General features: G+C 58.2%; 1 protein-coding gene and 6 non-coding genes across 7 annotated transcripts; all 7 read left to right on the top strand.

The window, feature by feature from the left end:
* Positions 1-267: 267 nt before the first annotated feature.
* On the top strand, positions 268-1,428 carry TMEM223 (transmembrane protein 223). The gene is given in 5 exon segments (XM_055793284.1): positions 268-333; positions 335-473; positions 476-544; positions 1,063-1,199; positions 1,201-1,428. Coding segments are annotated over 5 exon segments (558 nt in total). The 5' UTR covers positions 268-282; the 3' UTR covers positions 1,363-1,428.
* A 1,866-nt stretch (positions 1,429-3,294) lies between these two features.
* LOC129783281 (U2 spliceosomal RNA) lies at positions 3,295-3,483 on the top strand. The gene has a single exon (XR_008745219.1). It is a non-coding gene; the product is annotated as a U2 spliceosomal RNA (small nuclear RNA).
* Positions 3,484-5,537: 2,054 nt separating this feature from the next.
* On the top strand, positions 5,538-5,727 carry LOC129783284 (U2 spliceosomal RNA). Its single transcript, XR_008745222.1, has one exon. It is a non-coding gene; the product is annotated as a U2 spliceosomal RNA (small nuclear RNA).
* Positions 5,728-7,639: 1,912 nt separating this feature from the next.
* Positions 7,640-7,827, top strand: LOC129783285 (U2 spliceosomal RNA). The gene has a single exon (XR_008745223.1). It is a non-coding gene; the product is annotated as a U2 spliceosomal RNA (small nuclear RNA).
* Positions 7,828-9,744: 1,917 nt separating this feature from the next.
* LOC129783283 (U2 spliceosomal RNA) lies at positions 9,745-9,933 on the top strand. Its single transcript, XR_008745221.1, has one exon. It is a non-coding gene; the product is annotated as a U2 spliceosomal RNA (small nuclear RNA).
* A 1,710-nt stretch (positions 9,934-11,643) lies between these two features.
* Positions 11,644-11,833, top strand: LOC129783282 (U2 spliceosomal RNA). The gene has a single exon (XR_008745220.1). It is a non-coding gene; the product is annotated as a U2 spliceosomal RNA (small nuclear RNA).
* Positions 11,834-13,748: 1,915 nt separating this feature from the next.
* On the top strand, positions 13,749-13,937 carry LOC114010897 (U2 spliceosomal RNA). The gene has a single exon (XR_003552589.1). It is a non-coding gene; the product is annotated as a U2 spliceosomal RNA (small nuclear RNA).
* Positions 13,938-25,090: the final 11,153 nt, after the last annotated feature.

Here is a 25,090-nt window from a genome sequence, read left to right as displayed (position 1 = left end):
CCTGCCCCCCCTCCTCCCCCCCTTTTTCCGGCCTTTTGTTCCCAATTGTTTTGTAAATAAATAAAATAAATCGATCCCGTTTCAACGCCGGGGCGGGCGGGGTGCGCGGCGCCTTTAAGAGAGCGGGGTGAGGGGGCGGCGGCGCTTCACGCCCAACGCAAAGATGGCGGAGGGCGCCGGAAGTCCGGGCGGAGGGCGCCGGAAGTCGAGGCAAGGGGTGCCTGACACCGGAAGTGACGCCTTGGGGGGCGTGACCCCGGAAGTCGGGGTGAAGCGGGAGGAATGGCGGCGGCGGAGCGGGCCCGGGCGGCGCTGGAAGCGGCGGCCGCGGTTGCCCCGGGACGTGGTGCTGTTCCGGCACGAACGGGGCCGGTTTTTCCGCCTGGCCGGTTGTTTTGCGCGGGGCAGGGGCCTGTTCTGGGCCTACCTGGCTCATTTCGCCTTCACCGCGCTGCGCCCCGCGCCCGGCACCGACACGACGATCCGCTCCGGCCCCGCGACAACAAATGGCGCTTCGGCTTCACCGCCTCCTGCCTCACCCTCGGTACCGGCGACGGGGCGCGGGGGGTGGTCATGGTAGGGGGAGCGGGCCTGGGCCACAGGGCGGGGGTGTCGGGCCTGGAGGGGGCTTGAGCCAGGGGAGCGGGGGGGGGTTGGGGTCTGGGGAGGGGAATCGGCCCCGGGGGGAGCGCAGGGGGCCCGGGGCCCTGGGGGGGGGGGGGGGGGGGGGGGCCGGGTCTGGCAGCATCAGGGGGGTTTAGGGGAGCCGGGGGAGGCTCGGCCCTGGGGGCAGCACAGGGGGCCTGGGTCCGTTGGGGGGCGGGGGGTGGGGAGTCAGGTCCAGGCACCGGGCGGAGCAGGGGGGGTCTTGAGCGTGGAGGGAGCGCAGGGGCCCGGGGGGGGGGGTATTAGGGGGGTCTTGGGCCTGCAGGGAGCATGGGGAGGGTCGGGGTGCTGGGGGGCTTGGCCCCGGGGGGGAGCTGGGGGGGGCTCAGGGGAGCTGGGGGGTGCACTCATTCCCCACCCTGGGGGCCACACTAACACAAAGCCCCTGCCCCCCAGGCTCCCTGATCGTGGGGGCCGGCTGCCTGTTCCCCCTGCGCGCCGTCCGGCGGGTGACGCTGCTGAGGGGGGGCACCGAGGTGACCATCAGCACCCACGGCCCCCTGGGGGTAGGGCAGGGCCCCACCTTCACCGTCCCCCTTACGCCACGTCTCCTGCCGCGCTCACCGCTCCGAGGTGCCGGCCGCCATCCCCCTCAAGGTCAAGGGCCGACCCTTCTACTTCCTGCTGGATAAGGGGGGGCAGCTCTGCAACCCCCGCCTCTTCGACATCACTGTCGGCGCCTACCGCAAGCTATAGGACTTGAAAGGGGGGGGGCTGGGGACTGTTGGAGCCCCCCCCCCTAAAATAAACTGTGACTCACCCCCTCGTCTGGCTGCGCAGTGGGGTGACATGGGGGATGGGCCCCCCTTGGTGGCACCGGAATGGGTTAAATGGCACCAAAATCACCCGTTAAAATGGCACCGCAAAAGGTTTAAAATACACCAGAACGGGCCAGAATGCCCCAGAATAGGTTAAAATATACTGGAATCGCCTGAAATGGGCCAAAACACACCAGGGAAGGTTAAAATGCCACTGGAATTGCCCAAAATGGACCAAAATACACCAGAATAGGTTAAAATTACTCCAATAGCTCAAAATACACCAGAATGGGCCAAAATGCACCAGAATAGGTTAAAATACACTGGAATCGCCCAAAATGGCCGAAATTACACCAGAATCACCCAAAATGGCCAAAAAAGACCACAATAATTTAAATACACCAGGAAACTATGCGAAATGGGCCAAAAATACACTGTAATCACCCGAAATGCTCCAAAATATATCAGAATCTCCTAAAATACACCAGAATTGCCCAAGATACACCAAAACGGTCCAAAACTCACTGTAATTGCCCAAATTACACAGAATAGGTTAAAATATACTGGAATTGCCCAAAATACACCAGAATTGGCCAAAATGCACCAGAACAGGTTAAAATACAATGGAATTGCCCAGAATGTCCCCAAATGGGCTGAAATACACCAGAATTGGCCAAAATGACTCAGAATAGGTTAAAATACACAGGAATCACCGAAAATGGGCCAAAATAACCAGAATAGCTTAAAATATTTTGCAATTACCCAAAATGGGCCAAAATGCACCAGAATTGGCCAAAATAAACCAGAACAGGTTAAAATGCACCAGAAAAGCAGACACAACACCAGAATGTGTCAAAATACTCTAGAATGGGTGAAAATGGACCAGAATAAGCCAAAATACACCAGAACAGCCCCAAAATGCAGCAGAAGTGTCCAAATGCAGAGGAAGGCCCCAAACACCTCAAAATGCACCAAAATTGGCCAAGATACACCAGCACGGGATTAAAATCCACCAGAAGGGGCCAAAATACACCGGCATGGGCCAAACTGCACCGGAATGGGTTAACGTACAAAAGAACAGACCAAAATAGACCAGAATGGGCCAAAATCCACTGGAATAGGTTAAAGTGCACCGAAATGGGTACAGAGACACCGGAAGAGCCCAAAGTGTCCCGGAATGGCTCAAAAACCGCAGAATAGGTTAAAATAAACAGGAATGGTCCCAGGGGGAGGGGCAATGCGGGGGCGGAGCGCTCGCTGCCCAATCACAGCGCGGACTATGCAAATAGCCGGCAAGGGGGCGGGGCAGGGCGGGACAGTCAAATCTCGGTTTCAGCGGGCCAATCAGGGTGCGGCGCGCCGATCCGCGGGGGCGCGCAGCTCAGGTCAGAGCGGGCTCCATTCCGAAGTGGAAAATGAGAGGCGTGGCCATGCAAATTAGGAAGCGTTGCGGGCCAATCATGGAGCGGCGGGCTAATACGAGGGACCTGTAGATCTGGTCCGGGTACTGTGGGGGGCAGAGTACTGATTTGGGCGGGGCTATGCAACTCTCGGTTGGCAGCGGGCCAATCAGGGTGCGGCGGGCCGATCCGCGGGGCGCGGAGCTCAGGGCGGGCACGACGGAGGGCAGAGGGTTGGTTGTGGGGCGGGGCTATGCAGATCCGGCACCCAGCACCCGCGCGGGGCCCGCCGGGAGCGCCGCGGGCGGCGGGGCCGGGGGCGCAGCGGGGCGCGGGGTCGCGGGCCCCCCCGGCAGCGCGCGGGGAGCGTCGGGGGCGCGTGCCGGGCCCGGTGGGGCGTCGTGTGCGGGGTGTCCGTATTGTGAGGGCAGCGGGGGTGCGGGTGGCGCGTGGCGCGCGGTGGGCGTGGCATCGCTTCTCGGCCTTTTGGCTAAGATCAAGTGTAGTATCTGTTCTTATCAGTTTAATATCTGATACGTCCTCGAGCGAGGACTTATATTAAACGGATTTTTGGGCGCGGGAGTTGGGTGCGGGGCTCGCTCCCCCCGCTCCGCGCATCGCCCCGGCCCTGCAGTGCCGCCGGGCGCGGTGCGCCCCCTCGGGGCGCTACTTGCTGGTTCACGAACAGACCGACCGAGCGCGCTGCCTCTGCCGCCCGCCGCGCAGCGCCCCCTCCGGGCTTGCGGTTCCGCAGCCGCGCTGCGCGCCGCTCGTTTGCATGGCCACGCCCCGTAGCCGTGTCCGCGGGCCGCTGACGGCTTCGCATTTGCATGGCCGCGCCTCCCGCTCGGCCCGCACCGCTGAGCGCCCCTCATTTGCATGGCCGCGCCTCCTGGCCGTGGTCACGCACTGCTCCCGGCCGCGTTTCGTTCGGGCCGCGCCCCCTCCGGGGCCGCCCCAATGAGCGCCGCGGACGTTCGTGGCCCCGCCCCGGGGCGTGGCGCTGAAGCATCGCCCCGCCCGCATATTGGGGGGCATCCGGCACCGGGCACTGGGCTTACTGGGGGATTCCGGCACCCAGTACTGGGCTTACTGGGAGGCGTACGGCACCCAGTACTGGACTTACTAGGGGGGATATCCGGCTCTCAGTACTTGTCTTACTGGGAGTGGATCCTGCTCCCAGTACGGGGCTTACTGGGGGGGCGTCCGGCTCCCAGTACTGGGCTTACTGGGGGGGGATTCGGCTCCTAGTACGGGGTTTACTGGGGTGAATCCAGCACGCAGTACTGGGCTTACTGGGGGGGAGATCCGGCTTCCACTACTTGGCTTACAGGGTGTTTCCGGCACCCAGTACTGGGCTTACTGGTGGGGCATCCGGCACGCAGTACTGGGCTTACTGGGAGTGGATCCGGCACGCGGTACTGGGCTTCCTAGGAAGGGATCCGGCACCGAGTACTGGGCTTACTGGCAGGTCATCCGGCTCCCAGTAGTAGGCTTACTGTGGGTGGTATCCGGCTCCCAGTACTGGGTTTTACTGGGGGGGGTATCCGGCTCCCAGTACTGGGCTTACTGGGAGGGCATCCGGCTCTCAGTACTGGGCTTACTGGGGGGGGGATCCAGCTCCCAGGACTGGACCAGAAGAAGCCAAAATGCCCAAGAACAGCCCCAAAATACACCAGAAGACTCCAAATGCAGTGGAAAGGCCAAAATGCACCAAAATGCACCAGAATTGGCCGAAACGCACTGGCATGGCTTAAAATGTACCAAAATTGGCCAAAATTCACCAGCACGGGTTAAAATCCACCGGAAAGAGCCAAAATACACCGGCATGGGCCAAACGGCACCGGAATGGGTTAACATACAAAAGAACAGACCAAAATGGACCAGAATGGGCCAAAATCCACTAGAATAGGTTAAAGTGCACCGAAATGGGTAGAGAGGCACCGGAAGAGCCCAAAGTGCCCCGGAATGGCTCAGAATGGACCAGAATAGGTTAAAATAAACAAGAAAGGACCAAAATATGTAATACACCAGAATGGGCCAAACTACGGGAGAATGGGCCAAAACGCACCAGAAAAGGTTAAAATGGACCCGAATGGGCAGGAATACACAGGAGAATCTAAATAAACGCCTCAGGGTCACCCAAAACGGGTCAAACCACCCTGAAATAAGTTAAAATGAGCGAGAACAGAACCCGGGGAGGGTCCCAGGGGGAGGGGCAATGCGGGGGCGGGGCGCTCGCTGCCCAATCACAGCGCGGACTATGCAAATAGCCGGCAAGAGGGCGGGGCAGGGCGGGCCAATCAGGGTGCGGCGGGCCGATCCGCGGGGCGCGGAGCTCAGGGCGGGGCTCCATACAGGAGTGGAAAATGAGAGGCGTGGCCATGCAAATCAGATTGGCAGCGGGCCAATCAGGGTGCGGCGTGCCGATCCGCGGGGCGCGGAGCTCAGGGCGGGCACGACGGAGGGCAGAGGGTTGATTGTGGGCGGGGCTATGCAGATCCGTCACCCTGCACCCGCGCGGGGCCCGCCGGGAGCGCCGCGGGCGGCGGCGCCGGGGGCGCAGCGGGGCGCGGGGGTCGCGGACCCCCCCGGCAGCGCGCGGGGAGCGTCGGGGGCGCGTGCCGGGCCCGGTGGGGCGTCGTGTGCGGGGTGTCCGTGTTGTGGTGGGCAGCGGGGGTGCGGGTGGCGCGTGGCGCGCGGTGGGCGTGGCATCGCTTCTCGGCCTTTTGGCTAAGATCAAGTGTAGTATCTGTTCTTATCAGTTTAATATCTGATACGTCCTCGAGCGAGGGACTTATATTAAACGGATTTTTGGGCGCGGGAGTTGGGTGCGGGGCTCGCTCCCCCCGCTCCGCGCATCGCCCCGGCCCTGCAGTGCCGCCGGGCGCGGTGCCGCCCCTCGGGGCGCTACTTGCTGGTTCACGAACAGACCGACCGAGCGCGCTGCCTCTGCCGCCCGCCGCGCACGCCCCCTCCGGGCTTGCGGTTCCGCAGCCGCGCTGCGCGCCGCTCGTTTGCATGGCCACGCCCCGTAGCCGTGTCCGCGGGCCGCTGACGGCTTCGCATTTGCATGGCCGCGCCTCCCGCTCGGCCCGCACCGCTGAGCGCCCCTCATTTGCATGGCCGCGCCTCCTGGCCGTGGTCACGCACTGCTCCCGGCCGCGTTTCGTTCGGGCCACGCCCCCTCCTGGGCCGCCCCAATGAGCGCCGCGGACGTTCGTGGCCCCGCCCCGGGGCGTGGCGCTGAAGCATCGCCCCGCCGCATATTGCAGAGTTCGGGCTCCGAGTACTGGGCTTACTGGGGGATTCCAGCTCCCGGTACTGGGCTTAGTGGGAGGCGTACGGCACGGAGTACTGGACTTACTAGGGGGGATATCCGGCTCTCAGTACTTGTCTTACTGGGAGTGGATCCTGCTCCCAGTACGGGGCTTACTGGGGGGGCGTCCGGCTCCCAGTACGGGCTTTCTGGGTGTATCCGGCACCCAGTATTGGACTTACTGGCGGGGCATCCGGCACGCAGTACTGGGCGTACTGGGAGTGGATCCGGCACGCGGTACTGGGCTTCCTAGGAAGGGATCCGGCACCGAGTACTGGGCTTACTGGGGGTGATCCAACACCTAGTACTAGGCTTACTGGCAGGGCATCCGGCTCCCGGTAGTGGGCTTACTGGGGGTGGTATCCGGCTCTCAGTACTGAGCTTACTGGGGGGGGATCCAGCTCCCAGGACTGGACCAAAAGAAGCCAAAATGCCCAAGAACAGCCCCAAAATACACCAGAAGACTCCAAATGCAGTGCAAGGGCCCAAAATGCCTTCAAAATGCACCAGAATTGGCCGAAACGCACTGGAATGGCTTAAAATGTACCAGAATTGGCCAAAATTCACCAGCACGGGTTAAAATCCACCAGAAGGGGCCAAAATACACCGGCATGGGCCAAACGGCACCGGAAGTGGGTTAACATACAAAAGAACAGACCAAAATGGACCAGAATGGGCCAAAATCCACTGGAATAGGTTAAAGTGCACCGAAATGGGTAGAGAGGCACCGGAAGAGCCCAAAGTGCCCCGGAATGGCTCAAAATGGACCAGAATAGGTTGAAATAAACAAGAATGCCCAAAATATGTAATACACGAGAATGGGCCAAACTACGGGAGAATGGGCCAAAACGCACCAGAAAAGGTTAAAATGGACCCGAATGGGCAGGAAATACACCAGGAGAATCTAAATAAACGCCCCAGAGACACCCAAAACGGGTCAAACCACCCTGAAATAAGTTAAAATGAGCGAGAACAGAACCGGGGAGGGTCCCAGGGGGAGGGGCAATGCGGGGGCGGGGCGCTCGCTGCCCAATCACAGCGCGGACTATGCAAATAGCCGGCAAGAGGGCGGGGCAGGGCGGGCCAATCAGGGTGCGGCGGGCCGATCCGCGGGGCGCGGAGCTCAGGGCGGGCTCCATACAGGAGTGGAAAATGAGAGGCGTGGCCATGCAAATCAGATTGGCAGCGGTCCAATCAGGGTGCGGCGGGCCGATCCGCGGGGCGCGGAGCTCAGGGCGGGCACGACGGAGGGCAGAGGGTTGGTTGTGGGCGGGGCTATGCAGATCCGTCACCCTGCACCCGCGCGGGGCCCGCCGGGAGCGCCGCGGGCGGCGGGGCCGGGGGCGCAGCGGGGGCGCGGGCGGCGCGGACCCCCCGGCAGCGCGCGGGGAGCGTCGGGGGCGCGTGCCGGGCCCGGTGGGGCGTCGTGTGCGGGGTGTCCGTGTTGTGGTGGGCAGCGGGGGTGCGGGTGGCGCGTGGCGCGCGGTGGGCGTGGCATCGCTTCTCGGCCTTTTGGCTAAGATCAAGTGTAGTATCTGTTCTTATCAGTTTAATATCTGATACGTCCTCGAGCGAGGACTTATATTAAACGGATTTTTGGCGCGGGAGTTGGGTGCGGGGCTCGCTCCCCCCGCTCCGCGCATCGCCCCGGCCCTGCAGTGCCGCCGGGCGCGGTGCCGCCCCTCGGGGCGCTACTTGCTGGTTCACGAACAGACCGACCGAGCGCGCTGCCTCTGCCGCCCGCCGCGCAGCGCCCCCTCCGGGCTTGCGGTTCCGCAGCCGCGCTGCGCGCCGCTCGTTTGCATGGCCACGCCCCGTAGCCGTGTCCGCGGGCCGCTGACGGCTTCGCATTTGCATGGCCGCGCCTCCCGCTCGGCCCGCACCGCTGAGCGCCCCTCATTTGCATGGCCGCGCCTCCTGGCCGTGGTCACGCACTGCTCCCGGCCGCGTTTCGTTCGGGCCGCGCCCCCTCCGGGCCGCCCCAATGAGCGCCGCGGACGTTCGTGGCCCCGCCCGGGGCGTGGCGCTGAAGCATCGCCCCGCCCGCATATTGCAGAGTTCGGGCTCCGAGTACTGGGCTTACTGGGGGATTCCAGCTCCCGGTACTGGGCTTAGTGGGAGGCGTACGGCACGGAGTACTGGACTTACTAGGGGGGATATCCGGCTCTCAGTACTTGTCTTACTGGGAGTGGATCCTGCTCCCAGTACGGGGCTTACTGGGGGGGCGTCCGGCTCCCAGTACGGGCTTTCTGGGTGTATCCGGCACCCAGTATTGGACTTACTGGCGGGGCATCCGGCACGCAGTACTGGGCGTACTGGGAGTGGATCCGGCACGCGGTACTGGCTTCCTAGGAAGGGATCCGGCACCGAGTACTGGGCTTACTGGGGGTGATCCAACACCTAGTACTAGGCTTACTGGCAGGGCATCCGGCTCCCGGTAGTGGGCTTACTGGGGGGTGGTATCCGGCTCTCAGTACTGAGCTTACTGGGGGGGGATCCAGCTCCCAGGACTGGACCAAAAGAAGCCAAAATGCCCCAGAACAGCCCCAAAATACACCAGAAGACTCCAAATGCAGTGCAAGGGCCCAAAAATGCCTTCAAAATGCACCAGAATTGGCCGAAACGCACTGGAATGGCTTTAAAATGTACCAGAATTGGCCAAAATTCACCAGCACGGGTTAAAATCCACCAGAAGGGGCCAAAATACACCGGCATGGGGGGCCAAACGGCACCGGAATGGGTTAACATACAAAAGAACAGACCAAAATGGACCAGAATGGGCCAAAATCCACTGGAATAGGTTAAAGTGCACCGAAATGGGTAGAGAGGCACCGGAAGAGCCCAAAGTGCCCCGGAATGGCTCAAAATGGACCAGAATAGGTTGAAATAAACAAGAATGCCCCAAAATATGTAATACACGAGAATGGGCCAAACTACGGGAGAATGGGCCAAAACGCACCAGAAAAGGTTAAAATGGACCCGAATGGGCAGGAATACACCAGGAGAATCTAAATAAACGCCCCAGAGACACCCAAAACGGGTCAAACCACCCTGAAATAAGTTAAAATGAGCGAGAACAGAACCCGGGGAGGGTCCCAGGGGGAGGGGCAATGCGGGGGCGGGGCGCTCGCTGCCCAATCACAGCGCGGACTATGCAAATAGCCGGCAAGAGGGCGGGGCAGGGCGGGCCAATCAGGGTGCGGCGGGCCGATCCGCGGGGCGCGGAGCTCAGGGCGGGCTCCATACAGGAGTGGAAAATGAGAGGCGTGGCCATGCAAATCAGATTGGCAGCGGTCCAATCAGGGTGCGGCGGGCCGATCCGCGGGGCGCGGAGCTCAGGGCGGGCACGACGGAGGGCAGAGGGTTGGTTGTGGGCGGGGCTATGCAGATCCGTCACCCTGCACCCGCGCGGGGCCCGCCGGGAGCGCCGCGGGCGGCGGGGCCGGGGGCGCAGCGGGGCGCGGGCGGCGCGGACCCCCCCGGCAGCGCGCGGGGAGCGTCGGGGGCGCGTGCCGGGCCCGGTGGGGCGTCGTGTGCGGGGTGTCCGTGTTGTGGTGGGCAGCGGGGGTGCGGGTGGCGCGTGGCGCGCGGTGGGCGTGGCATCGCTTCTCGGCCTTTTGGCTAAGATCAAGTGTAGTATCTGTTCTTATCAGTTTAATATCTGATACGTCCTCGAGCGAGGACTTATATTAAACGGATTTTTGGGCGCGGGAGTTGGGTGCGGGGCTCGCTCCCCCCGCTCCGCGCATCGCCCCGGCCCTGCAGTGCCGCCGGGCGCGGTGCCGCCCCTCGGGGCGCTACTTGCTGGTTCACGAACAGACCGACCGAGCGCGCTGCCTCTGCCGCCCGCCGCGCAGCGCCCCCTCCGGGCTTGCGGTTCCGCAGCCGCGCTGCGCGCCGCTCGTTTGCATGGCCACGCCCCGTAGCCGTGTCCGCGGGCCGCTGACGGCTTCGCATTTGCATGGCCGCGCCTCCCGCTCGGCCCGCACCGCTGAGCGCCCCTCATTTGCATGGCCGCGCCTCCTGGCCGTGGTCACGCACTGCTCCCGGCCGCGTTTCGTTCGGGCCGCGCCCCCTCCGGGGCCGCCCCAATGAGCGTCGCGGACGTTCGTGGCCCCGCCCCGGGGCGTGGCGCTGAAGCATCGCCCCGCCCGCATATTGCAGAGTTCGGGCTCCGAGTACTGGGCTTACTGGGGGGGATTCGGCTCCCGGTACTGGGCTTAGTGGGAGGCGTACGGCACGGAGTACTGGACTTACTAGGGGGGATATCCGGCTCTCAGTACTTGTCTTACTGGGAGTGGATCCTGCTCCCAGTACGGGGCTTACTGGGGGGGCGTCCGGCTCCCAGTACGGGCTTTCTGGGTGTATCCGGCACCCAGTATTGGACTTACTGGCGGGGCATCCGGCACGCAGTACTGGGCGCACTGGGAGTGGATCCGGCACGCGGTACTGGGCTTCCTAGGAAGGGATCCGGCACCGAGTACTGGGCTTACTGGGGGTGATCCAACACCTAGTACTAGGCTTACTGGCAGGGCATCCGGCTCCCGGTAGTGGGCTTACTGGGGGTGGTATCCGGCTCTCAGTACTGAGCTTACTGGGGGGGGATCCAGCTCCCAGGACTGGACCAAAAGAAGCCAAAATGCCCCAGAACAGCCCCAAAATACACCAGAAGACTCCAAATGCAGTGCAAGGGCCCAAAATGCCTTCAAAATGCACCAGAATTGGCCGAAACGCACTGGAATGGCTTAAAATGTACCAGAATTGGCCAAAATTCACCAGCACGGGTTAAAATCCACCAGAAGGGGCCAAAATACACCGGCATGGGCCCAAACGGCACCGGAATGGGTTAACATACAAAAGAACAGACCAAAATGGACCCGAATGGGCAGGAATACACCAGGAGAATCTAAATAAACGCCTCAGAGTCACCCAAAACGGGCCCAAACCCCCTGAAATAGGTTAAAATGAGCCAGAACAAAACCCGGGGAGTGTCCCAGGGGGAGGGGCAATGCGGGGGCGGGGCGCTCGCTGCCCAATCACAGCGCGGACTATGCAAATAGCCGGCAAGAGGGCGGGGCAGGGCGGGCCAATCAGGGTGCGGCGTGCCGATCCGCGGGGCGCGGAGCTCAGGGCGGGCTCCATACAGGAGTGGAAAATGAGAGGCGTGGCCATGCAAATCAGGAAGCACAGCGGGCCATTCAGGGTGCGGCGGGCCGATCCGCGGGGCGCGGAGCTCAGGGCGGGCACGACGGAGGGCAGAGGGTTGGTTGTGGGCGGGGCTATGCAGATCCGTCACCCTGCACCCGCGCGGGGCCCGCCGGGAGCGCCGCGGGCGGCGGGGCCGGGGGCGCAGCGGGGCGCGGGGGTCGCGGACCCCCCCGGCAGCGCGCGGGGAGCGTCGGGGGCGCGTGCCGGGCCCGGTGGGGCGTCGTGTGCGGGGTGTCCGTGTTGTGGTGGGCAGCGGGGGTGCGGGTGGCGCGTGGCGCGCGGTGGGCGTGGCATCGCTTCTCGGCCTTTTGGCTAAGATCAAGTGTAGTATCTGTTCTTATCAGTTTAATATCTGATACGTCCTCGAGCGAGGACTTATATTAAACGGATTTTTGGGCGCGGGAGTTGGGTGCGGGGCTCGCTCCCCCCGCTCCGCGCATCGCCCCGGCCCTGCAGTGCCGCCGGGCGCGGTTGCCGCCCCTCGGGGCGCTACTTGCTGGTTCACGAACAGACCGACCGAGCGCGCTGCCTCTGCCGCCCGCCGCGCAGCGCCCCCTCCGGGCTTGCGGTTCCGCAGCCGCGCTGCGCGCCGCTCGTTTGCATGGCCACGCCCCGTAGCCGTGTCCGCGGGCCGCTGACGGCTTCGCATTTGCATGGCCGCGCCTCCCGCTCGGCCCGCACCGCTGAGCGCCCCTCATTTGCATGGCCGCGCCTCCTGGCCGTGGTCACGCACTGCTCCCGGCCGCGTTTCGTTCGGGCCGCGCCCCCTCCGGGGCCGCCCCAATGAGCGTCGCGGACGTTCGTGGCCCCGCCCCGGGGCGTGGCGCTGAAGCATCGCCCCGCCCGCATATTGCAGAGTTCGGGCTCCGAGTACTGGGCTTACTGGGGGATTCCAGCTCCCGGTACTGGGCTTAGTGGGAGGCGTACGGCACGGAGTACTGGACTTACTAGGGGGGATATCCGGCTCTCAGTACTTGTCTTACTGGGAGTGGATCCTGCTCCCAGTACGGGGCTTACTGGGGGGGGCGTCCGGCTCCCAGTACGGGCTTTCTGGGTGTATCCGGCACCCAGTATTGGACTTACTGGCGGGGCATCCGGCACGCAGTACTGGGCGTACTGGGAGTGGATCCGGCACGCGGTACTGGGCTTCCTAGGAAGGGATCCGGCACCGAGTACTGGGCTTACTGGGGGTGATCCAACACCTAGTACTAGGCTTACTGGCAGGGCATCCGGCTCCCGGTAGTGGGCTTACTGGGGGTGGTATCCGGCTCTCAGTACTGAGCTTACTGGGGGGGGATCCAGCTCCCAGGACTGGACCAAAAGAAGCCAAAATGCCCCAGAACAGCCCCAAAATACACCAGAAGACTCCAAATGCAGTGCAAGGGCCCAAAATGCCTTCAAAATGCACCAGAATTGGCCGAAACGCACTGGAATGGCTTAAAATGTACCAGAATTGGCCAAAATTCACCAGCACGGGTTAAAATCCACCAGAAGGGGCCAAAATACACCGGCATGGGCCAAACGGCACCGGAATGGGTTAACATACAAAAGAACAGACCAAAATGGACCAGAATGGGCCAAAATCCACTGGAATAGGTTAAAGTGCACCGAAATGGGTAGAGAGGCACCGGAAGAGCCCAAAGTGCCCCGGAATGGCTCAAAATGGACCAGAATAGGTTGAAATAAACAAGAATGCCCCAAAATATGTAATACACGAGAATGGGCCAAACTACGGGAGAATGGGCCAAAACGCACCAGAAAAGGTTAAAATGGACCCGAATGGGCAGGAATACACCAGGAGAATCTAAATAAACGCCCCAGAGACACCCAAAACGGGTCAAACCACCCTGAAATAAGTTAAAATGAGCGAGAACAGAACCCGGGGAGGGTCCCAGGGGGAGGGGCAATGCGGGGGCGGGGCGCTCGCTGCCCAATCACAGCGCGGACTATGCAAATAGCCGGCAAGAGGGCGGGGCAGGGCGGGCCAATCAGGGTGCGGCGGGCCGATCCGCGGGGCGCGGAGCTCAGGGCGGGCTCCATACAGGAGTGGAAAATGAGAGGCGTGGCCATGCAAATCAGATTGGCAGCGGTCCAATCAGGGTGCGGCGGGCCGATCCGCGGGGCGCGGAGCTCAGGGCGGGCACGACGGAGGGCAGAGGGTTGGTTGTGGGCGGGGCTATGCAGATCCGTCACCCTGCACCCGCGCGGGGCCCGCCGGGAGCGCCGCGGGCGGCGGGGCCGGGGGCGCAGCGGGGCGCGGGCGGCGCGGACCCCCCCGGCAGCGCGCGGGGAGCGTCGGGGGCGCGTGCCGGGCCCGGTGGGGCGTCGTGTGCGGGGTGTCCGTGTTGTGGTGGGCAGCGGGGGTGCGGGTGGCGCGTGGCGCGCGGTGGGCGTGGCATCGCTTCTCGGCCTTTTGGCTAAGATCAAGTGTAGTATCTGTTCTTATCAGTTTAATATCTGATACGTCCTCGAGCGAGGACTTATATTAAACGGATTTTTGGGCGCGGGAGTTGGGTGCGGGGCTCGCTCCCCCCGCTCCGCGCATCGCCCCGGCCCTGCAGTGCCGCCGGGCGCGGTGCCGCCCCTCGGGGCGCTACTTGCTGGTTCACGAACAGACCGACCGAGCGCGCTGCCTCTGCCGCCCGCCGCGCAGCGCCCCCTCCGGGCTTGCGGTTCCGCAGCCGCGCTGCGCGCCGCTCGTTTGCATGGCCACGCCCCGTAGCCGTGTCCGCGGGCCGCTGACGGCTTCGCATTTGCATGGCCGCGCCTCCCGCTCGGCCCGCACCGCTGAGCGCCCCTCATTTGCATGGCCGCGCCTCCTGGCCGTGGTCACGCACTGCTCCCGGCCGCGTTTCGTTCGGGCCACGCCCCCTCCTGGGCCGCCCCAATGAGCGCTGCGGACGTTCGTGGCCCCGCCCCGGGGCGTGGCGCTGAAGCATCGCCCCGCCCGCATATTGGGGGAATCCGGCACCGGGCACTGGGCTTACTGGGGGATTCCGGCATCCAGTACTGGGCTTACTGGGAGGCGTACGGCACCCAGTACTGGACTTACTAGGGGGGATATCCGGCTCTCAGTACTTGTCTTACTGGGAGTGGATCCTGCTCCCAGTACTGGGCTTACTGGGGGGGATCCGGCTCCCAGTACTCGGCTTACTGGGAGGTATCTGGCACCCAGTACTGGGCTTACTGGGAGGTCATCCGGCTCCGAGTACTTATCTAACTGGGAGGGCATCCGGCTCCCAGTACTTATCTTACTGGGAGGGCATCCGGCTCCCAGTACTGGCCTTACTGGGGGTGGATCCGGCACCCAGTACTGGGCTTACTGGAAGGGCATCCGGCTCCCAGTACTGGGCTTACTGGGAGGGATCTGGCACCCAGTACTGGGCTTAATGGGAAGGGATATGACACCCAGTACTGGGCTTACTGTGGGGGATCCGGCTCCCAGTACTGGGCTTACTGGGAGGGGTCTGGCTTACTGGGAGGGTTTCTGGCACCCAGTACTGGGCTTATTGGGAGGCGTACGGCTCCCAGTACTGGGCTTACTGGGAGGGTATCCGGCTCCCAGTACTGGGCTTACTGGGAGCGCATCCGGCTCCCAGTACTGGGCTTACTGGGGGGGAGGGATCCGGCACCCTGTATTGGGCTTACTGGGAGGGATCTGGCACCCAGTACTGGGCTTACTGGGGGAGGGATCTGGCTTACTGGTGGGGTCCGGCTTCCAGTACTGAGCTTACTGGGAGGGGATCTGGCTCCCAGTACCGATCTTACTGGGGGGGTCCGGCACCCAGTACTGGGCTTACTGGTTGGGATCCGGCTCCCAGTACTGGGCTTACTGGGAGGGTATCTGGCTTACTGGGAGGGAATCCGGCACCCAGTACTGGGCTTAGTGGGTGGATCCGACACCCAGTACTGGGCTTACTGGGGGCGTCTGGCACCCAGTACTGGGCTTACTGGGGGCGTCTGGCACCCAGTACTGGGCTTACTGGGACAGGATGCAGATCCCAGTACTGGGCTTACTGGGAGGGGTCCGCCACCCAGTACTGGGCTTACTGGGAGGGGTCCGCCACCCAGTACTGGGCTTACTGGGAGGGGATTTGGCACCCAGTACTGGGCTTACTGGGGGGGATCTGGCTCCCAGTACTGGGCTTACTGGGAGGGCATCCCGCTCCCGATACTGGGCTTACTGGGGGGGGGGGGGTATCCGGCTCCCAGTACTGGACTTACTGGGGGGGAGGGATCCGGCACCCAGTACTGGGCTTACTGGGAGGGTATCTGGCTCCCAGTACTGGGCTTACTGGGGGGGGTCCGGCTCCCAGTACTGGGCTTACTGGGAGGGTATCTGGCTCCCAATACTGATCTTACTGGGTGGGATCCGGCTCCCAGTACTGGGCTTACTGGGAGGGGTCTAGCTTACTGGGCGGGTCTGGCTCCCAGTACTGGGCTTATTGGGAGGGATCCAACACCCAGTACTGGTCTTACTGGGTGGGATCTGGCACCCAGTACTGGGCTTACTGGGAGAGCATCCGGCTCCCAGTACTGGGCTTACTGGGAGGTCATCCGGCTCCCAGTACTGGGCTTACTGGGAGGGATCTGGCACCCAGTACTGATCTTACTGGGAGGGCTTCCAGCTCCCAGTACTGGGCTTAGTGGGTGGATCCGGCACCCAGTACTGGGCTTACTGGGAGGGATCTGGCTCCCAGTACTGGGCTTACTGGGGTGGATCTGGCACCCAGTACTGGGCTTACTGGGGGGGGTCCGGCTTCCAGTACTGAGCTTACTGGGAGGGGATCTGGCACCCAGTACTGGGTTTACTGGGAGGGATACGACACCCAGTACTGGGCTTACTGGGAGGGTATCTGGCTCCAAGTACTGGGCTTACTGGGGGGGTCCGGCACCCAGTACTGGGCTACTGGGGGTGTCCGGCACCCAGTACTGGGCTTACTGGTGGGGATCCGGCTCCCAGTACTGGGCTTACTGGGAGGGGATCTGGCTCCCAGTACTGGGCTTACTGGGAGGTCATCCGGCTCCCAGTACTGGGCTTACTGGGAGGGATCTGGCACCCAGTACTTGGCTTACTGGGGGGGTCCGGCACCCAGTACTGGACTTACTGGGGGGGATCTGGCTTGATGGGAGGGCATCCTGCTCCCAGTACTGGGCTTACTGGGGGTGATCCGGCTCCCTCTACTGGGCTTACTGGGAGGGATCTGGCTTAATGGGACGGCATCCGGCTCCCAGTACTGGGCTTACTGGGAGGGTATCTGGCTCCCAGTACTGATTTTACTGGGGGGGAGGGATCCGGCTCCCAGTACTGGGCTTACTGGGAGGGTATGTGGCTCCCAGTACTTATTTTACTGGGAGGGTCTGGCACCCAGTACTGGGCTTACTGGGGGCGTCTGGCTCCCAGTACTGGACTTACAGGGAGGGAATCCGGTACCCGGTACTGGGCTTACTGGGGGAGGGATCTGGCTTACTGGGGGGGTCCGGCTCCCAGTACTGGGCTCACTGGGGTGGATCTGGCACCCAGCACTGTCCTTACTGAGGGGGTCCGGCTTCCAGTACTGGGCTTACTGGGAGGGGATCTGGCTCCCAGTACTGATCTTACTGGGGGGGTTCCGCACCCAGTACTGGGCTTACTGCGTGGGATCCGGCTCCCAGTACTGGGCTTACTGGGAGGGGTCTGGCTTACTGGGTGGGGATCTGGCACCCAGTACTGGGCTTACTGGGAGGGATCTGGCACCTAGTACTGGGCTTACTGGGAGGGAATCCTGCTCCCAGTACTGGGCTTACTGGGGGGAGGATCTCGCACCCAGTACTGGGCTTACTGGGAGGGATCTGTCTCCCCGTACTGGGCTTACTGGGGTGGATCTGGCACCCAGTACTGCCCTTACTGAGGGGATCCGGCTTCCAGTACTGAGTTTACTGGGAGGGGATCTGGCACCCAGCACTGGGCTTACTGGGAGGGATCCAGCAACCTGTACTGGGCTTGCTGGGAGGGTATCTGCCTCCCAGTACTGATCTTACTGGGGGGGTTCGGCACCCAGTACTGGGCTTAGTGGGGGTCATCAGGCTCCCAGTACTGGGTTTACTGGGAGGTCATCAGGCTCCCAGTACTAGGCTTACTGGGAGGGCTTCTGGCTCCCAGTACTGGACTTAGTGGGTGGATCCGGCACCCAGTACTGGGCTTACTGGGAGGGGATCCAGGTCCCAGTACTGCGCTTACTGGGGGGGGTCCAGCTCTCAGTACTCGGCTTACTGGGGGCGTCTGGCACCCAGTTCTGGGCTTACTGGAAGGGGATCCGGTTCCCAGTACTGGGCTTACTGGTAGGGGTCCGGCTCCCAGTACTGGGCTTACACAGCGACACCTGCTGGCCGCCACGCCCTAACTACCTACATTTCCCCCCTCCCTGTGCATATTTAAATGGGCTAGAATATAACAATCTTACAGAATATATATCGTGATCTTGGGTAAAAGACTTAAGGCACACTATGCTTAACTAAAGAGGCTAAAAATACCAAAAATTCTAAAAAGGACGTACCATAATTTCGCAATAACAACCAGAAGGCACACTGAGCAAGTGGTAATTGGGCGGTAACTGGGGGTGACGGGGTGTAACTTGGGATAACTGGGGGAAAAACTGTCCAAGTACATTTTTAAAGCAGTTGTTGGTGTTCTACAAACACGATGTTGATCTTTTCTAGCTGCCTCTCGACGAAAGACACGAGCCTGTTTAATATACAGGGTCCGAAGATCAATGTCATCAGGATCACCGCGATCGGTCCTACCAAGGTGGCTATCAGGGTGCTTAGCCACCGTGACTGGTTAAACCATCATTCAAACCACCCTTGTTGGGCTTCCCCGTCTCTTTTTCTTTGAGCCAATCTCTCCATTTGGCCATCGAGTCTCTAACCACTCCGGTGTGGTCAGCAGAAAAGCAACATCCCTCTTCCAGGGCGGCACAAAGGCCTCCTTGTTGCATAACCAGGAGGTCTGATCGCCGTCTATCCTGCAAAACAACCTCTGAAAGCGAGGAGAGGGATCGCTCCAGAAAGGTGATGGATTTCTCGATTTTTTTTTTTTGCAGGTCTTCATCGATGGCGGCTTGTAGTCGAGACAGGCCTCGTCGCTGGGTCACCGGGGAGGTCACTCCCGTGGCCGTGCCGGCTGCTCCCAAACCAAGCAGCGACGCTATCGTTACGGCCGTCAGCACTTCTCTTTTTTGAAGTCTGCTATTAGTTTCTCCCCAATAACGGTACATTTCTTCTTCTGGATGGTACAGGACTCTGGGAACGATCCAAATTTGTACGCAAAAGTCAGCAGAGTCATCAAAAGGAATTCAAGTGACACACAGGGGGTTACCCCCCGATTGGTGGCAAATCCACATGCCGGGTGCGGATGGGATCGCCCATTTACGGGTTTTGTCAACCGCAACGGTTTTTGTGCAAACAGCACTAGCCCAGCTTGCCAGGGTGGCATTACCAAAACACACGCCCAGGCCCCCGACTTGGTTCAGGGTGATTCCGTTCCGTGGTGCGTCCCACCGACACGGGGTTGCGCTACCGTCTGACGAACAGTCAAAGGAAGCACTGAGGGCAATGCCCTCACAGAAGGGGGGGGGGGGGGGATACACGTCGTAACATCACCAACAAGAACTCGTGAGATCCCGGTTTGACCGATTCAGCGACCGGAAGGTGGCATCGAACACGTTAAAAAATGGTTTGTTGGGCAAATGGTGAGAGTTCACCTTTGGTTGGCTTGAGGGGACTATTTGCTTGGTTGGGAAGGGATCGGTTGGATGGGGGTGGAAGTCGGCAAGCTTGCTTTGCTGGTTATCGCTTTTGATTACGACGTTGGGGCCAATCGCTGCGCCGCTTTTTACTTCCCGTTTTTTAATAAAAAACAGCCCCCCCCTATCTGCGCCGGGTAGCCAGTATCTAACGCCCCAAGTTTTGCCGATAGCCCATCCCAGGTCGTTTTCATTGGTGACATTTAAGAAAATATATTGGCAGTCACATATTCTATCGAACCCCCTGCAGGAGCAGGCTGGAAACTAGGACCACGCGTGGCAATCAGTTAGCTGAGGGGAATGTGCTCGAGCTTGTCTAGACAACAATTAACATGATGAGACGTGTTTGCAGAGCACAGGGGAGTGGGAGACGGATGGCGCCAGGGAAAGGTAACACCTTGCTGTTAATTGCTGGCAGTTAACCACCAGTCGGGGATTGCCTAGGATGCAAGGCTTAGCTTCAAGAACCAATCTGTTTCAAACGCGCAGCTTCTGAAAGTGTAGAAAACCTCGTGCTTCTGTACAATAAATTGACATTTGCTTGCATCAAGCTGCGTCCCGTCTCCTCATTCGCCGCAAATTGGTGACCCCGACGTGATACGTTTAAGGATCTGACGTGAAGGGCTCTCGAATCGCCTATCTGAGCGACACGCAGCGAATCCCACAGAACTTTGAATGATCTGCTGAAAGGAAGCAGGAGCCGGCCAGAAATCCCTCCGGAGGTGAGAGGTGAGCTGTGGGAAATCCGTAACGGGGAATCAGGCTTCGTCCCCAGAAGGAGACGTTTATGAGCTTATGAAAGGTCTTCTTAATAAACATAAGAAAAATATCTCCGGACAAGACCTTAAAGCAATGCTCAGGTGGGTGCAAGTAAATATGCCCGCAGTGACTGTATCTACAATTTTTACGCGGGAACTTTGGGACGACACAGGGGTGAAATTGTGGGATTCTGCGACAAAAGGCAATACTGAGTCCCACCGTCTGCTCTCTTCGTGGAGAGCTATTTTTGAGACTATGAAAGCAGAGGAAGGAGAGGAGGAGGAATCGCAAGCTCCTACAGCTCTTTCCTCATCAGCCTCTAAGTCACAGTGCTCTAGACCCCTGGGTGTCAGTGCAGTGGGGTATCCACCAGAAGAAGATCCTTTTGACCCAGGACCGATAGACCGTGAAAAAGAACCTGATTTATACCCTCCTGATCTACGTGATGTGTGGACAAAAATAAAGAAACAAGCCTTAAAGGAGGGGGATTTGGACATGGCTAAAACTATAGTTGCTCCGGTCTTGTATTCTCAGGGTCGGGCAGGGGGAGCACGATGGGAGGCTCTTTCTTTTTCGGTTGTTAAAGAACTGCGCCGCACGGTTACGGAACATGGTATTTCTTCTCCCTATTTTATAAGCCTGTTATCTTCTGTGTTTGATACTTATATCATGACTCCTCACGATTTGAAATCTTTAGCACGATTGTTACTAACCCCGAGTCAGTATACGTTGTGGGAGTCGCATTGGAGAGGGGGACTGCAAGCACTCCTGCTCACGTATGTCAATCATAATGATGCTGTATTAGCTGCATTAACAATAGAGCATCTTATGGGCACCGGGGCACGTGCTGATCCGGTAACACAGGCTCAACACTGCCCCCGTGCGGCTCTCGAGGCAATTAGAGAAGAGGCGAAAAAGGCTTTTTTCCAGGTTCCTGACGTACAAAAGCCGCAAAAAGCTTTTACTACCATCACTCAGGAGTCTCGAGAACCTTATATGCAGTTTATTGATAGACTAAAACAGGCTTTGGAACGTCAAGTAGATACTGCGGAAGCTCGGGATATATTGCTAACAAAACTAGCTGTTGAAAATGCTAATGGTGATTGTAAAAGGCTACTGAAGTCTCTTCCCAACCCGAACCCCACTCTGGTGGAAATGGTGGAAGCATGGAACCGAATCGGTACGGTTGACCACAAGTTTGAAGCTATGGCTGCTGCTTTTGCAACAATGCGTGGTGTGGGGAATTGCTATGGTTGTGGTAGGCCTGGCCATTTAAAGAGAAATTGTCTTGCTCGGGCTGCGGGGAATAAACAACAACCTCCTGGTCCTGGAGTTTGTCCGACATGTCGGAAAGGGCGTCATTATGCTAATCAGTGTCGATCTAAGTATGACTTCCAGGGACAACCGATACAGGGAAACCAACCACCCAGCGCGGGGCAGCGACGCGCGCAGACACAAGTGCCACAGCTGACATTTCAACAAGCTCGGAGAGAAGCACCGACACCTCAAGTCCCTGTCCAGCAACCTCAGGCAGCGCAGGATTGGACCTGGCAACCTCACACACAGTAACGTTGCTCGATTCCTCGGTTCATTTATTATCAACAAATGTCAAAGGACCATTACCCCCTCATACACAGGCTCTATTAATTGGTAGATCTTCCACAACATTGTCTGGTCTATTTGTTTTACCAGGTGTTATTGACTCTGACAGTGTGGACGAAATTAAAATTATGGCATGGACTCCATTTCCACCTTGTACGATACCTCAAGGTAGTAGAACAGCGCAATTGATTTTGATCCCGGCAGGGGTAAGCTCTCTTACCTCTGATCACCCTCCGCAGAGGAGAGGAGGTTTTGGATCCACAGGGTTCCCTCACATTTTGTGGGTACAATCCATTTCTCCACAGCGACCTATGTATCAGTGTACCCTTGTTTACAGTGACCAACCAATAGCACTAAATGGGATCATTGACACTGGAGCTGATGTCACAGTAATTTCTCAAGCCAAATGGCCTCCGCAATGGCCACTGACTAATGTCTCTCAGGCACTGGCTGGGATAGGGGGGACCGGTAACAGTCGTCAGAGTTTGGAACTAATTCAAATTCAAGGACCAGAGGGACATGTGGCTTCTGTTAAACCTTTTGTGCTGCCTGTCCCTATGGTTTTGTGGGGACGTGATGTATTGTCACAATGGGGAACGTCTATCCGTACACATTTTTAGATGGGGCCATTGAAGTGCGTGACACCCTAAAAATAACTTGGAAGTCTGATGTTCCTATTTGGGTGGATCAATGGCCCCTTCCCTTGGAAAAACTTCGCGCACTTCAAAACTTAGTCTCAGAACAACTGTCCAAAGGACACATTGTGCCCTCTACCAGCCCATGGAATTCACCAGTTTTTGTTATTAAAAAACAAACTGGCAAGTGGCGCTTGCTCCATGATCTCAGAAAAATTAATGATGCTATGGAAGATATGGGAGCCCTCCAACCCGGGCTCCCGTCCCCGACTATGATCCCTCGACACTGGCATCTAACTGTCATAGATCTTAAAGATTGTTTTTTCAGTATCCCATTGCATCTAGATGATACCCCAAAATTTGCCTTTTCCATTCCAAGCATCACCATGCAAGCTCCGTTGCAGAGATATCAGTGGGTTGTACTGCCACAAGGTATGAAAAATAGCCCTACAATGTGTCAATGGTATGTTGCGAAAATACTCAGTCCTGTCCGAAATGCTATGCCTACTGTGTTATTGTATCATTATATGGATGACCTTTTAGTGGCAGCACAACATCACAAAGTCATGGAGAAAGCTGTAGCCCTTGTCACAGATGCCGTGAATTCGGCAGGTCTCTGTATAGCACCAGAAAAGGTCCAGAAGTTTCCCCCTTGGAAAAATCTGGGCTGGCGAATAAGAGCACAAAGTATTGTTCCTCAACCATTGCAGATCAATACCAATGTAAGAAACCTGCATGATGCACAAAAATTACTGGGAACAATAAACTGGGTTCGACCACTATTGGGAATTTCTAATACAGACTTGGGTCCTCTGTTTGACCTACTAAAAGGGGACACTAATCTTTGCTCTCCACGTAATCTTAACCCTGAAGCAGATACATCTTTACAAAAGGTTGCCTCGGCTATCGCTTCTCGACAGGCCCACCGATGGGCCCCTGAACTACCTTTTTACTTGATTATTTTAAACCCTGCTCGACAGCCTCATGCCCTGATATTTCAATGGGACCTTCAGAACTCAGACCCCCTGTTGATTATTGAATGGATCTTTTTACCTAACCAGCCTACAAAAACTATTTTGACACAACATGAAATGTTTGCCTCTCTGATTGTTAAAGCTAGATCACGCCTGTTAACCTTATCAGGGAAGGATTTTGTCTGTATTTGTCTACCAATAACAACAGTATACTTACAATGGCTTTATCAGCAATCAGACACCTCTGTTATGGCACTTGCCGACTATACAGGCCAAATAACTTCCCATCCACCTTCACACAAACTGTTTAACATTGATTTTCGTCTGATGTTAAAACCCAGAAGAAGCGAACAACCCTTACAGGCGCTTACTGTCTTTACAGATGGATCAGGCAAATCACATAAATCTGTTCTTCTGTGGTGGGATGATCAACGGAGACGATGGGACTCGGACATAGAGACAGTCTCCGGTTCACCTCAAATAGTAGAACTGAATGCAGTTGTTGGCGTTTTCCGAAAATGGAACGTACCACTCAACCTTGTTACTGATTCTGCTTATGTTGCAGGTATTGTTCCACGAGCTGAAGCTTCTGTGCTGCGGAGTGTTTCGCATTCGCAACTCTTTACCCTGTTACAGGAACTTATTTTCCTTTTGGACTCTCGATCTGCACCTTATTTTGTTGTGCATATTAGGTCTCATACCTCGCTACCTGGTTTTCTTGCAGAAGGCAATCGACGAGCTGACCTATTGCCGTGACCAGTTCAAGTACTGCCAGACCGTATTGCACAAGCTAAGCGAAGTCACTCTTTTTTCCATCAAAATGCTGGAGCTCTTAAGCGACAGTTTGACCTTACTTCTCAACAGGCATCAAGTATTATTGCTGTCTGTCCTGATTGCCAAAAACACTCTTTCCTATCAATTGCTACAGGAGTTAACCCTAGAGGATTACAAAGCCTACAATTATGGCAAACAGATGTCACGCATGATTCTGAATTTGGTAGCCTTAAATATATCCACTCTTCCATTGATACATTTTCAGGTGCCTCGTTTGCCTCTTGTCACACAGGAGAAAAAGCACGAGCTGTTCGTAGACATCTAATGCGTGCTTTTGCTACTTTGGGTATTCCCTCAAAGATAAAGACAGATAATGGTCCAGCTTATGTTTCAACCACTATAAAAACCTTTTTTGCCCTATGGGGTGTAACTCATATTACTGGCATTCCTCATTCCCCCACCGGTCAATCTCTCATTGAACGGTCTCATCAGTCTCTGAAACGTTTATTACAACAACAAAAAGGGGGAATGGGAATGGCTATTCCGGAGGAACGGTTACAGAAAGCGTTGTATGTTTTTAATTTTTTGAATTGTTCTTTAATAGATAACAACCCACCGATAGTTCGACATTTTACTGCAAATGCCTCCTTCGAGGCACGGGTTAAAGCCCCAGTATTGGTCCGAGATCCAGAAACAGGTAAAATTATGGGACCATATCCTCTTGTTACACGGGGAAAAGGTTATGCTTGTGTCTCTACAGAAAAAGGACCCAGATGGATCCCAGCGAAGAATGTAAGACCTTTCCGTGAACCTTTATTGCAGACAACTGATACCGACACCGACCCTACAGAATGAAATAAAAACTGTGTGAAGATTACTGTTTAGATATAGTTATGTAACTACATGAATGATTTCTGCCCTGAGCCTGGTGGCGCATACAGCTGCGGTTTGTGTCCGGGCTCAGAGATGTAAATAGGGGCTTCTCTGTTATGGTAAAGCGTCTCTCTTTGCATAAAAAAAGAGAGGGAATGAAGGGAATGACCCCAGAGGTGTGTTCAAAGAAGGCATGCGATGTTTGATGTTTCGAACTTTTTGATTGAACCAGTTCTTGTTTGGTGTGCCCTTCCACCTATGTATAATGTTAATCCAAAAGAAGCTGATATTGTTTACACTTTGTCGATAATTGTCTTTCTGTAGATGCTAATGCAGTA

The sequence above is a fragment of the Falco peregrinus genome, unplaced genomic scaffold (genome assembly GCF_023634155.1).
Source record: "Falco peregrinus isolate bFalPer1 unplaced genomic scaffold, bFalPer1.pri scaffold_139, whole genome shotgun sequence".
NCBI lineage: Eukaryota > Metazoa > Chordata > Aves > Falconiformes > Falconidae > Falco > Falco peregrinus.
The sequence above is the reverse complement of the archived record's forward strand: the minus strand, read 5'-3'. Positions and strand labels throughout refer to the sequence as shown.